Here is a 12,967-nt window from a genome sequence, read left to right on the forward strand (position 1 = left end):
AATCGTGTGTGTGTGTGTGTGTGTGTGTGTGTGTGTGTGTGTGTGTGTGTGTGTGTGTGTGTGTGTGTGTGTGTGTGTGTGTGTGTGTGTGTGTGTGTGTGTGTGTGTGTGTGTGTGTGTGTGTGTGCATGCGTGTGTGTGTGTTCCGCTTTATGTGAATGACCGATGGACCTTGACGTGCAAAACAAACTGTCGTGCAAACGGATCTGATGTGATCTTTCTGTCTGGATCTGATTCCGTCCTGCAGGTTTTAATCACCATCTATTGGCTGGGTCGAGCCGCTAACAGTTGCACCTCCTACAACGGGCCCACGCTGGACCTCAAAGAGTTTGAGGGCCTGCTGTCACAAATGAGAAAGGTATACGTCCAATATTACTGTACAATCCATGGCAATGAATGTGTTGCATCTGCAGTACATGTGTTCAGCGATCTAGTGTTGAGAGGGTTGTTTGGGAGAGTATAATAATAGATTCAGATGGAGGGATATTATCAACACCTCATCACTTATGTATTGTAATTTTATTTTAACTTAAGTTGACAGTTGACACACACATGTCACAATATACACACACGCGCACACAGTCTCGATATTCATCAGATTGCTATACACAAAAATATGCAGCCGCTCATGAACATGATGTCACCACACTGCAATTTATTCCACAGTGTGACGTTCCTCTCCTCTATACTATAAAACTGAGAAATCATCTCGTACCGAGCCAAATGTCTTTCACAGATGTCCAGTTGTCCACACACTGCAGATGACCAAAACAAAAACCTTGTTTCTATGAAGCAAAAATAGAAAAAATTAAACATAATACAGTGTGTTGATGGTATTCCGTCAGCTGTTGTGGCACTGGAGGAATCTACTGTATTTTTGTGAAATCTGTGAAAATACCAGTGGTGGAAGAAGTCGAAATTTACTTGAGTAAAAGTACAAAAGTATTGGCATTAAAATATACTTAAAATACCCAAAGTAAAAGTAGTCATTATGCAGAATGTCCAATTTCACACGTTTTAAAATGTATAAAAATCATTTGAAAATAGCCAATCTACAAGCTCACAACATGTGGCTTTGCGACGCGTTGTGAGCTTGTAGATCGTCTATTTTCAAATAGTCAAAGTATATAGGGCTGAAGTGGTTAATGTATGGTTTTTGTTATATAATACTAATCAAAATCTGTAAAGTAACTAGTAACTAAAGTTTTCAAATAATTTTAGTGGAGTAAAAGTACAATATTTGCCTCTGAGATGTAGTGGAGTAGAAGTAAAAGTATTGAGAATTGGAAATACTCCAATAAAGTAAAAATACCTCAACATTCTACTTAAGTACAGTACTTGAGTATATGTACTTAGTTACTTTACACCACTGGAAAATACTCACACTCAAGAGAAACTCAGCAGCGTTTTGGTTAAATTATACTCTCATGGTTGAAATTATTTATGGAGGGGAAAAAAGATTTCTAGGTTTCTACCTGACGTGCTTTCTCTAGCCTGGCATAGCCAGACTAATGCAATTTTCTCTGGCAGATTAGTCTGGTTTCCAGGCTATGCTTTGTCATCCTTTCATGAACACCAGTATCCTTTAAGACTTACTGTAAGCTCTATTAGAAGTTGGAGGAGCGAGCCATCATTCCTAAGCATTAAAATGTCCTGTGTTCAGCAGCATTATCTGCCTGATAGGATGTTTCTTTAATACTGAAAGGAGATTTGAGGGCGATCAGAACAAGAGGGATAAACGTAGATAGCATTTTGGGTCATAAGAAAAGACATATATAATACTTGAATATCATATTATGATATTCATGTTGTGGGCATAGGAAATAAGTGCTGAAGTTGTGGTACTACTTACAGACTGGTATCACAGACGTTCAGGGAGGCTTTTGAGAACAAAGAGAGAAGCAAAACAGAGGAGGGGTGGGGGACAGGAAGTTCCTGTGGCTAACAGGAAAGGCCTTTCTCCACCTTTCATTAAACCAGAGACACACAGACGTGACTCTACGGGAGAAAGACAGAAAGATTGACAGATAATGAAGGAGAGACTGGGAAAGAGGAAAAGGAAGGACAGAGGGATAGATAAACAGAGACGAAAAGAGAAGGATTCTCCAGAAAGTGATGGATTGTGCAAACTGGGGTGCTGCTCCCTATTTGGCCAGTTTAAAAAGAGAGTACATTAAACATGTCTTTGTATACTTTATCAAATGGTGTGTGTGTGTCTGTGTGTGTGTGTCACTGTTCAGGAGGTGGAGGACGCAGAGAGTCCTTCTAAGCGCAGCATCAGGGACAGCGGCTACATCGACTGTTGGGACTCGGAGCGCAGTGACTCGCTCTCCCCGCCTCGTCACGGCCGAGAGGACTCCTTCGACAGCCTGGACTCGTTTGGATCGCGCTCCCGACAAACCCCCTCCCCGGACGTACTGGTTGCCCGTGGCAGCAGCGATGGTATGTCCAAAAGAGTTCAAATATGTTTTTACAGGTGAGCAGGACAGACTTAGTCAGACTCTAACTGTTTTGGAGTTGAGTACATTACCCTCCCTGACAACCATCTTAACCACTTAAACCCTATACGTGGACCGGGGTCCCCCACAGGGCTGACTCTGTACTCGGCCCGTCTTTTTATCGCTCTACATCAAATCTCTTCACCAAAAATAGCCGTTGCGTTGTGATCTCCGATCGCTCTCCAATAGTTGTTCAGTTAATGGCTTTATTTTGTTTATTTTTTTTCCATATCCATTAAAACCTTACTGAACCTACTTGAATAACTGAGTTAGTGTTGACTAAACACAATTTGCCAGTTAAAGTAATACTAGGTAACGTTTTCAACAAAACTAAAGTTAAATTGTATATCTTTTGTGAGTGGCAAAAGTTTCACAACACCCACTCCATGAATTTCACCCCCGGAAGCCTTTTATTTATATATTTTCTATTGAACGCTGTCGGGGGGGATGAGATGAGATGACGGGGAATGACGTCATCTGGCCGGAAAACGGAGGCGGAAATGCACTGGTTTCCTGTTTGGCCAGGAACTACCGCAACGGTTTCCTGTTTGGCCAGGAACTACCGCGCTAATAACAAAAAGGAACCTCACGCTGATTTTAAGAGAATGTAGGATTGGAAGATCGAAAAAGAACAGAAAAAGAAAGCACAACTCATGGTAACTAATGCTCCACTGGCTAAGAGAAACGATCCGCAGATAGTATGAAACAATTAAAAGAACGCTTTTTGAAACGCTTCCTGCTTCCGGTGAAAACAAATGGAATTCTGGGTAATCGAGGACTACGGAAATTGTATGCAGTGACGGTAGTGACCAGCAGAGGTTGCTAAAAGTCGTTATTTGTGAATCTGCATTGTACAACTTTAATAAGTCATAGACCTTTACCTGCATTTAGTTTGTGAATCAATCTTTGCTCCAGGGCCAATTTTAGCTAGACTTGATGAATCGGTGCTTTAAGAAGCTTTACATAGTAATGATAACATAACTTCCATTATAAAACATACAGTAACTGCACATTGACATTTTGTAAATAGGTTTACCTTCCTCAAGCAAGTCTCTGCAAGCTTTCAGAATCCTGTGACTTTCAAATCAAGCAAACTAAACTACGCTTTTGGGAAATGGTCAGCATGTCCAGTATACCATGAGTCATAGTCAATGGGCCAAACATTGCAACACTTTAGCACTTAAATCATTACTAGGCACTCGATTTGTCATTTTTCTTGCCACTTCCAACACAAACACAGAAGATTCTAGTCATGATTGTGACTAATAGCGGCAGGTACTGTAGGGATAAATGGGGAGTACGGACACCAAAATCGAAACATGGTTATTCTTTCCATGACAGCAGTGATATGAACCGGCACAAGTGGAAGAGGAATGGGAAAACGGAAAAGTGGAAATTGCTTGAGGGGATATGAGTTATACGACGCACCATTTCTCCATGTAATTGAATGTTTTGTTTCAGATCTTTTTTTTTCCACTGCAGCAATATCCTGTATCAATGTTCTTTAATGAGCTCTTTTAAGTGTCTGTGTGCCTTATGGTTGTCTGCGATAGCATCAATCTCTGTCACTGACATCTGTAACAATGGCTCCTCTGTGTTGACTTGTTTGAACCTGTTGCCATGGGTTACGGCATGTTTGAGTGACAGCATTGTTGAGGGAGAGAGAGATGAGATGAGATGAAAAGAGAAGAAATAGGAGTGAATGAATGATGGTCACCAGAGGACTGTTTTGGATGTGACAGTGTACTGTGTTGCACATTAGGTATGTCAAATAAAAAATACCCTTTTTAATGTGGAAGTGCTGAGACTCTGTACTGTATGTACAGAGGACTAAAGACACGATGCCATATAACAATTTTTCCCATTTATGATTAACACAAGCTGACCTAGGACGACACCAACCCATAATTAATCAAAAACCTCTTGATTTTAACAGACAGCTACACGCAGACACAAGGTGCGAGACAGATACAGTATACTAAAATGCAAAGACTGATCGATAATGATCGATCTTTTGAAAGTGAAAGTTGTTAATTCAGTGGGTTTTATTAAACCAATGTAAAGCATTAAAAAGGCTTTTGACTAAATAATAACTTCATTGGATCCATTGGAACACAGGTTATTTTTTTCCTTTTCCTGAAAAGTAACGGCTTTGGACCCGACAGCGACAATATGAGTACAACACTTCCACCTTGATACTAGAACCGTTTCCCCACACATGGGGTGGTGCAATGACGTCTTTCCCAGACAGACATGTAAATGGTAAACAGTCGTAAAGAATTTTTTTCACACCCCACTTAAGACAAAACTAGAGTTAAAAATATGGTTTGGTTGCATATAAATATTTTATAATGCCAAGCTACCCATTTGCTGCCATAGCATGATGTTGATTCCCACACTGTATTTCACTCTGACTTCTTTTTAATGAAGGCCTATAAAAGCTTATGACAGCCGTCACAAAACCGTGCATACGTTTCAACTGGGGACTGTGAATAGGCCAAGCATCCCATTTGGGTCGGCTGTGTTTTTGTTTGGAGAGAGACTGACTGCAAAGGCCAAGCTGCAATCTTCAAGGGTCAATTTACCCCCAAACTACATTGATTAACTTTAGGGTCTGAGCTGCCTTCAACCACTTAAAGGTTTCATGACGTTCAGTTTTACCACACATTAAAAGTCTTTGTCATGGTCCTTCAAACGTGTATAGAAAGTTGTAACAAAAAATTCCACTCCATTGATCCATGGCAGGTGTTTTTCTCTCACATTTCTAAAGCCTTTTCAACTGCAATGAAAAAATAAATCTTTGCCTGCGGGTGTCGCTGGTGAGGGATTTTGCCTGTCAATCATCGCCTCTGCTCCGCCCCCCCAAAGGAAAGGATAGGGGAGGGGAGGGGCGAGGAGGAGAGTGGGCGGGATTAATCGACTGTGACCTCACTGTCGAAGGGCCAATCTCAGATTACTTTTCAGCCTAATTATTCAGAAAACCCCAGACCACAGAAAATCCACTGAAAGTTCAAAGTTTAGATTTTTTAGGTGTATTTGAGGTCATAAAACCCCCCAAAAAACATAAGTAAAAAAAGTGAAAATGAATGTCATAGAACCTTTAAAAACCCTATATAATAATAATATCTGGAATTTATATAGCGCTTTTCTAAGTACTCAAAATGCTTTACATGTGTCTGTGGGGGCCAGGGGAAAGGAGAGAAAAAAATGGGGAACAAAGGAGAACAACTTTTGTTGAAATTGTTGAAATAGCCAAATTAGCTGGTCTACAAGCCATCTCACAACGCAATCTCACAATGTGTCGCGGCGCCGGTGTGTGTAGATCATCTATTTCTGCAGAATGTTCACCTTGCTTCTCTCACCCTGATCGCTTCATGTGGTCAAGTACAAGTTTTACCTGTGCAGATTGGTTCTTTGAAAATTAATTAGTTTGGCTTGGATTTGAGCATTAGCACAAGGTTTGCTGCCAAGAACGAGGCTACAACATGATAACTGGCTCTGGATCAGATCCCTGAGTTGCAGCCAGTGTTGCCAGATTTTGCGAGAGAAACCAGGTCTACGAAAACGAGCCCAAAAGAAGCGACTAGGCTGCTTGATCACACACACCAGCAAAATCATTTTTATCACTTGAACCCTATATACATCGCCACAACGTGGCGCGTTACAGTATATCTGCCATTTTCCAAAAATCTTGATTAAAAAAAAATGAATTTGAATATTTTTGAAACATTTCAACCTTCAATCCTTGGCACAAAATATTTTCAGATGGGGGTCTGCAGACAAATACATTTTTGGGTTGCTTGACATGAAAATGTTTGAGAACCACTGGTTTAAACTACACTTTATAGAAACAACACAACTACAATTATATTTACAAGCGACTTTACAGAAAAACAAGCCCAAAGTCGCTTATAATAAGCGGACTTGGCAACACTAGTTGCAGCAGACATGAGAACTGAGAGCTTGCTTGTGGACCAGAACACAAGGAGCTTTGATTACACACAGAACAAGACGATCCGATTATTAACGTCCACACAAATGCTACCTGGCATGGCGTGTTTTCACCAACCCTGACCTTTTTACACAAGGACCTTTCACAGGCTACTGCTTCAGAAACTCACTCTTCCCTGGCAATAATTCGTATAATAATAGAATGGGGAAGGCTTAATTTAATCTCTGGAGGAAATGTAATATTGGCTGAACTCTTTTGTTGGGGCCAAGTTCTAAATGGATACAGCACTGATAAATGGTGCACTTTGTGCTTGCGGTGCCGGTGGTGGTGAAGCCTATTCTCTGGTGTTTTTGAAGGACAACAACGCCCATTGCCTGTCAAAGACTATAACAACTTACTTCCCATGATACCATCAAGATGTGATACCCTCGCTGTCGGGCAGAAACTTTGTAGTGGAAAAAAATAACCTGTGTGTAAATGGATCCAATGTAGTTATTATTTAGCCAATTATTTACAAAAGCCTGCAGACAGACATAACCACTTTCAACCTCCCTATTTTGGGCATGTCATTAATATAGAGATACAAGGTTTCTGCCCCAGAGAAAAATGCCTAATATAAGAACTAACCTCTACCTGGAGTTCACTCTTCAATAATGATCCCAACAATAGAGTACCCACTTAGACCTAGAACACTTATACGTTGTTATACCTTTCAAGCCAGGAATGCCTGTGTCATTTTAGTTGTTGCTATATATATATATATATATATATATATATATATATATATATATATATATAGCAACAAAATAAAAAAAATTGCCAGACCCAAGGGGTCGGGCTTACATGAGGCTTTGTATCTGTTTTCTCCATACATGGGCATGGTCACTTTGTCCCCCGGCCCCAGCCAAAAAAGTCTGTCCCCCTTTCGTCCCCTTTCGTCACGAACTATTCATGACATCATTATTATGTCACAAAAATTATAAAATTATTTATGCTTTTCAGTTATAAAGTGGTTTGTAGGTGTGTTACATACTAGGACTTCATTCTGGGTCTGGCAGAACCAGGTCTCCTGGTCTTGTTTTGAATACAAATGTGACTTTACACCACGACTGGTGTAAAGTTGTAAATGTGGAGAATTTCTGTTACAGTACGACATTGACCCCTAGTCAAGGCCCCCTCGTGCTTCAGTGTTACCATGTGTTCCAACCCCAGCATCACACACCGTTAAGGCACATGTTCCTCACTACAGACGGAGAGATGATAGAATGAAACTCACTCATGTTTCCAATTGATGGCCTAAGGCTCTCTGTTATTGATCCAACCGCTGTGTGAGGCATAAATACCTTCAGGCCTCGTTAGGGCCTTGATCTGTCAGTCATTCGGGTCATGTCAAATAAAGAAGACTATTGAAATGCAATGAGGGACGTTTCCATTGGTCTGAAGTGGGCGCCTGTGGCTGCGACTTCTGGATTCATTCAGATCTGAGAAAAAGTTCCAAAATTAAAATGTGGTCCAAATAGCCTGTTGGAATGTGTGGATTTATACCTGGAAAGTTCCCATCCATGACCATATACATATTTTATTCTTATTGAGTCTGGATTTGATTCGATCTCTTTTGATTTGAGCTGAACAAAATATCGACACATTTGCGTTTGCGTGCATGTCTTTGTCCCAACATATGAGGGCGAATGAAAGTATCGGCTGAAAACAAACTTACTGAGCTCTATCAGTTTACAGTACATGACTGTATGTATGGAAATCTGTACAAACGGACATATAGACAAATTGTAATGGTACACAGAAAAAAATCAGGATTATACTGTGTATGTGAGACAAAAAAAACTGTAAAAGACAAAATGACAAAAAGTGTTCTTCTATCCCCCTATTATACTGTAGATTGTGTGCGCAAGGTGAGGTGAATTCTAGTAGCACATGTGCTGCACATCTTGGAAAGGAATTTCTAGAGACCTTGGGTAAACCAAGGTGCATTGTGAGCTTTGCTGAAGAGATTTGGTGTAGAGGGGAAAAACAAGGGGGCCAATTATAGACCCCATGCGGGACACCGGTCAATGAGGTATATAGTGGATAAACTGATTCTCATCTCTCGAACGTTCTGCAGAACATACTAGAATGTGTTTCAGTGGAGTTTTAATCGTCAACTGGGGAAAGTCCTTGAGCGATGCACTTCTGCAAAGCCAGGTGTTCCCCTGGCCATTAAAGAGCTGACAATGTGTTGAGAATCTGATATGGAATGCAGTGGCACCGCACGTAAATTCTTCCTCACCAGTAGGCTAGAATTTATTCTGTGCGAGCTGTACTGTACAATACAAATCATATGATTTGTATACTGTGCTCCACAGAAACCACTGGCCTGCAAACTGCCTTCGATTGATTTATGGTCAGCTGTTGGACTGCACTGTAGTGTACAGGACATAATAATACAAGAATGTACTAGACCGAAAAAAGTGATTTGTTTTATACACCGCTCGGAAAGCCTGCATAGGTTTCGCTGTCTTTCTTCTCTCTCTAAAGTTATTGTTTTCATAAAACAAAAACGTTTTGGTGGTCTGCAGTCTGCATAGAAATGTAACCCAAAGAAGCTTTACATTTACACTCAAGCATTTATTTGATGCCCTTACACGGACTGATTTACAGGGGGAGAATGTACTGTATAGGGCTCAATGAAGCACATTGTCTGTTTTCAAACGTACAACCTTTCAACATCTGTCTTAGTCCGGTGGATTGAGATGAAAATCATTCACTTTTTCATAAAAGTGTGAAACTTGGTAGACTAGTACAGTTTGGGGCCCTGAACATTTTCAGATATGGAGCCATTGCAAACCCCCCCCCCCCCCCGAACCCGGAGTCCCAGAGGTAGTGGATCGGTCCATTGATTATCGAGGTGCACCACTGAGGCCGGTGCTGAGATTAGGTATTCGGGCTGTATTAGAATGTGACGTCCTAACTCTTCTAATGTAGAGGAAAGAAGTCCCCTTCGGGGCAAGCCTTCCCAACAGTATGGGAAAAGGCAGTTCGCCCCCCGTTGGCCATGGTGGCCATTTTACTTTCCACCATTACCAAATAATGTATTTTGCATCATAACTCCTGAACCAAACATGATAATACAGAATAGGTGATGTCTACACCTATATTTTGATGGTCAATGATTACAATGATATCATGCACAACATCATAAACTATTAAGGTGAATAGTTAATGGTCAATTCAGTGATGTTGTGAGGTAGTCCGGTGGTTTTGTCCGAAAATCGTTAACTTTTTCACAAAAGTATGAAACTTCTAGACTTGTACAGTTTGGGGCCCTGAACATTTTCAGATATAGAGCCATCACAAAAACGCCCCCTGGTGGCCATGGCAGCCATTTTACTTTCCACCATTACCAAATAATGTATTTTTCATCATAACTCCCGAACCAAACATGATAATACAGAATAGGTAATGTCTACACCTATGTTTTGATGGTCAATGATTACAATTATATCATCTACAACATCATAAACTGTTCAGGTGAATAGGTAATGGTCAATTCAATAACGTTGTTTATGTCCAGGTAGCTCAGTTCGCCTTAGGACCACAAGGTTCTGGGTTCAATCCCAAGGAACCTCGGTGTAGCATGGCTTGGGTAACTAAGACGTGCATCAAGTACTGAGAGATGATGGTAGTGTTGCACTCCACATCAGCAATCCAGGGATCTAGCACATTGAATTGGGAATAGACACCCTCGTTCTCAGCCAACACCGATGATAAGCCACTCTTACTTAGTCAGTGACGTTGAAAAAAGGAAATCACAATATCTGAGAAGGGTCATTCCTATGTTCCCAGAGTCCTACTGTATGTTCCACGGCTTTCTATTCTGTTAACGTACATAGAGTTAACTTTTTAAAAGGTTGTTGGGTACTCTTTCTCCAAGGGCCCTGTGTTCAATTGCGTGCTATGTTCCTGGAACATTCCCAAACACATTGATTGATTGATGTACTTTATTTAGTAAGACATGAGAACAGTACATGACAGTACATAACAGTACATGGAAGTACAAGTTCACAATACAAGGTCTACTAAACTGGAAAACTCATTAAGCACTGAGCTTGTTTAAGATGAGAACCCCATGCACACAAATCATGATGACATATAAGAGACAGACAGATATACACACTACTATACAGAATGTCATACAATCAGTTTACAGGTTACTGGTATGATGAGTGAAAAATATGTACAAAAGAAGAAAGAGAGGGGGGGGGTATGGGGGTAGGTTAGGTTAGGACATGGGGTAGGGTTAGGACTTGGACAGGGGCCATTTTTGAATTGCAGCCTCCTGAAGGTGTATCTTTAGGGCAGTTTTGAAAGTGAGTAGGGTTTTACACTCCTTTACTCTTTTTGGTAGGGCATTCCACATTTTTGATGAATAGCATGAGAACGAGTTCATTCCCTTTGTTGAGCCAAATCTGGGTTGAACATGATTTGTGGAGCTGCCTCTGGTGTTATGATCATGGACTTCATTAACATTTTGGACAAACATCCTTTCTTATTATGTACTGTATATTATAAGTTAATATTATGTACAATTATGTTGCAGAATTTGGTTCAAATTACATGTGCTTGCTAACATACATTATCTGGTGCACTATATCATAGAGGGGTGGTTCTGACCCCGGACAGAGCCCAGGCAGAGGGGGGATTGGTGGGGTAGGTGAGTGAGGAGGTGTGGTGTGATAGAGGTGCATTGGTACCCCAGGAGCAGGGATGTGTGAGTGGGGGGAAACCCCTTTAACAAGTTACCAAAATAGCCCATGTCATATGAGAGCTTGGTAACATATTTCTCATGTGCTACTGTATATAGAGCTGGGCATAGCAGCCAGGAAACATAGAACTTTGGATACATAGGGAACAGATGGGCCCTATCTTGGGCCCATACTGGACCCATCTGCCTTACTACCTCTTATCCCTAAACGTTTTTTGCATTTTTTACTATTTTGAAAAACATTTTAAAATACCAATAGCCGATCTACAAGCTCACAATGTGTCGATGTAGATCACCTAGTTGAACTATTTGAAAATGTTTTTCAAATAGTGAAATATGGCTAATACGTTTAGGCATAAGGGGTAAGGTAAGATAGGACCCAGAGCATGCATGACACAACTGGTCCCTTATGTTTCAAGGCAGCCATAATTGTCATCACCAATTTGCTTACTGGCATGACAAATGAGTCCATGACAAATATCTCTAAAGCACTTAAATGTCCCAGTTTTCAACATTCACTACCAAATTGTCCCGTTAAAATAATACTTGTTTTGTGTGCTTACATAGATGTTTATCTTGTTCTAATCTATTCTGTTGAAAGGTGCAGTCACTATGTGCTAAAATAATTGTCCCCCATCCCGATGAAACACCAGGTATAAAAAAAGTCAAATAAATTGTAATTGTTGTGAAAACAGCCAATCTGCAAGCTCACAGACACATCAAGATGCATTATGAACTTATATATCACTGTAGAATTATCCAGGGCCTTCCAGCGCCTGAAGTTTGCGGTTATTATTGTGATTGTTATTATGTGTGTATTTCCTGCTTATTTAGGATCTTATACCGGAGTGATAGGCTGAGTTATTATTCTAGGATTTGATACATGCTTATATGAAGGTTAATACTGCTTATTTGGAGTTATAAACTGAAGTTATAATCCGAAGGTACAAATATATACAAATTCTAAAAGCCACAGCACAGCAGTGGACTTTACACATGTCACTTAAGTGTCACATGAGGGCATGTTGATTGATTAGGTCAGATGAGGAGCTGGTCGACAGTGGCTACTGTTTAGAACAGTGCTAAAGCCTGTGTTTGCACACTTAAGACAATACACAAGTCACAGGATTAATCAACAGAAGGTTGAAAAATCACCCGTCTTCATTTTTCATGTTGCAGATCCCTGCACTATGATATCGCTGTATTGCTGACTCCGCCATGCCCCCAAATACCTGTATGTGTGTCTCAAAGAATTCATGTTGGAAAACTCTTTTGTTGCTCCCCCCACCCCCTCTCCTCCCATCAGGCCGTGGGAGCGACTCGGAGTCTGACGGCCCCGCTCACAGGAAGTTGCCCGATATGCGTAAGGACGACATGCTGGCTAGACGCACCTCAGTCAGCGAGCCACGGGCCGCCATGCCGTTCAACCAGTACCTGCCCAATAAGAGTAATCAGAGCACCTACGTGCCCGCGCCACTCCGGAAGAAGAAGGGCGGCGACGAGGAGGGCGGGCGCAAGAGCTGGAGTACTGCCACTTCACCCATAGGAGGCGACAGACCGTTGAGGTGAGCACGAAGGATTTCATGGCAATGACAAGGGGAGGTGATGCTAGCTGGAGAACAAGAATATGTATACTAGCATTGCTCTGTCATTTGTCAAAGCTCTTTCATTCTGCTCTGTTAACACACAGAAATTTTATTGTAAAGTTTCCTTTTCGAGCTAAATGTTGTGTACAGCACAAGCCAAAAATCATTGTTT

The 12,967-nt window shown here is 41.1% G+C and overlaps 1 protein-coding gene across 5 annotated transcripts in view; it reads left to right on the plus strand.

Annotated features, from left to right (window-relative positions):
* The window catches only part of LOC308076280 (LIM and calponin homology domains-containing protein 1-like), a 125,821-nt gene that overhangs the window by 77,662 nt on the left and 35,192 nt on the right, over positions 1-12,967 (plus strand). For all 5 annotated transcript variants that reach the window (XM_080416495.1, XM_080416497.1, XM_080416496.1 and 2 more), the window contains 3 exons: positions 248-358; positions 2,241-2,442; positions 12,516-12,774. In XM_080416495.1, coding sequence (XP_080272621.1) covers positions 248-358; positions 2,241-2,442; positions 12,516-12,774 — 572 coding nt within the window. The remainder of the gene's footprint in view (positions 1-247; positions 359-2,240; positions 2,443-12,515; positions 12,775-12,967) is intronic.

This window comes from Gymnoscopelus braueri (genome assembly GCF_963280865.1).
Source record: "Gymnoscopelus braueri genome assembly, chromosome: 20".
NCBI lineage: Eukaryota > Metazoa > Chordata > Actinopteri > Myctophiformes > Myctophidae > Gymnoscopelus > Gymnoscopelus braueri.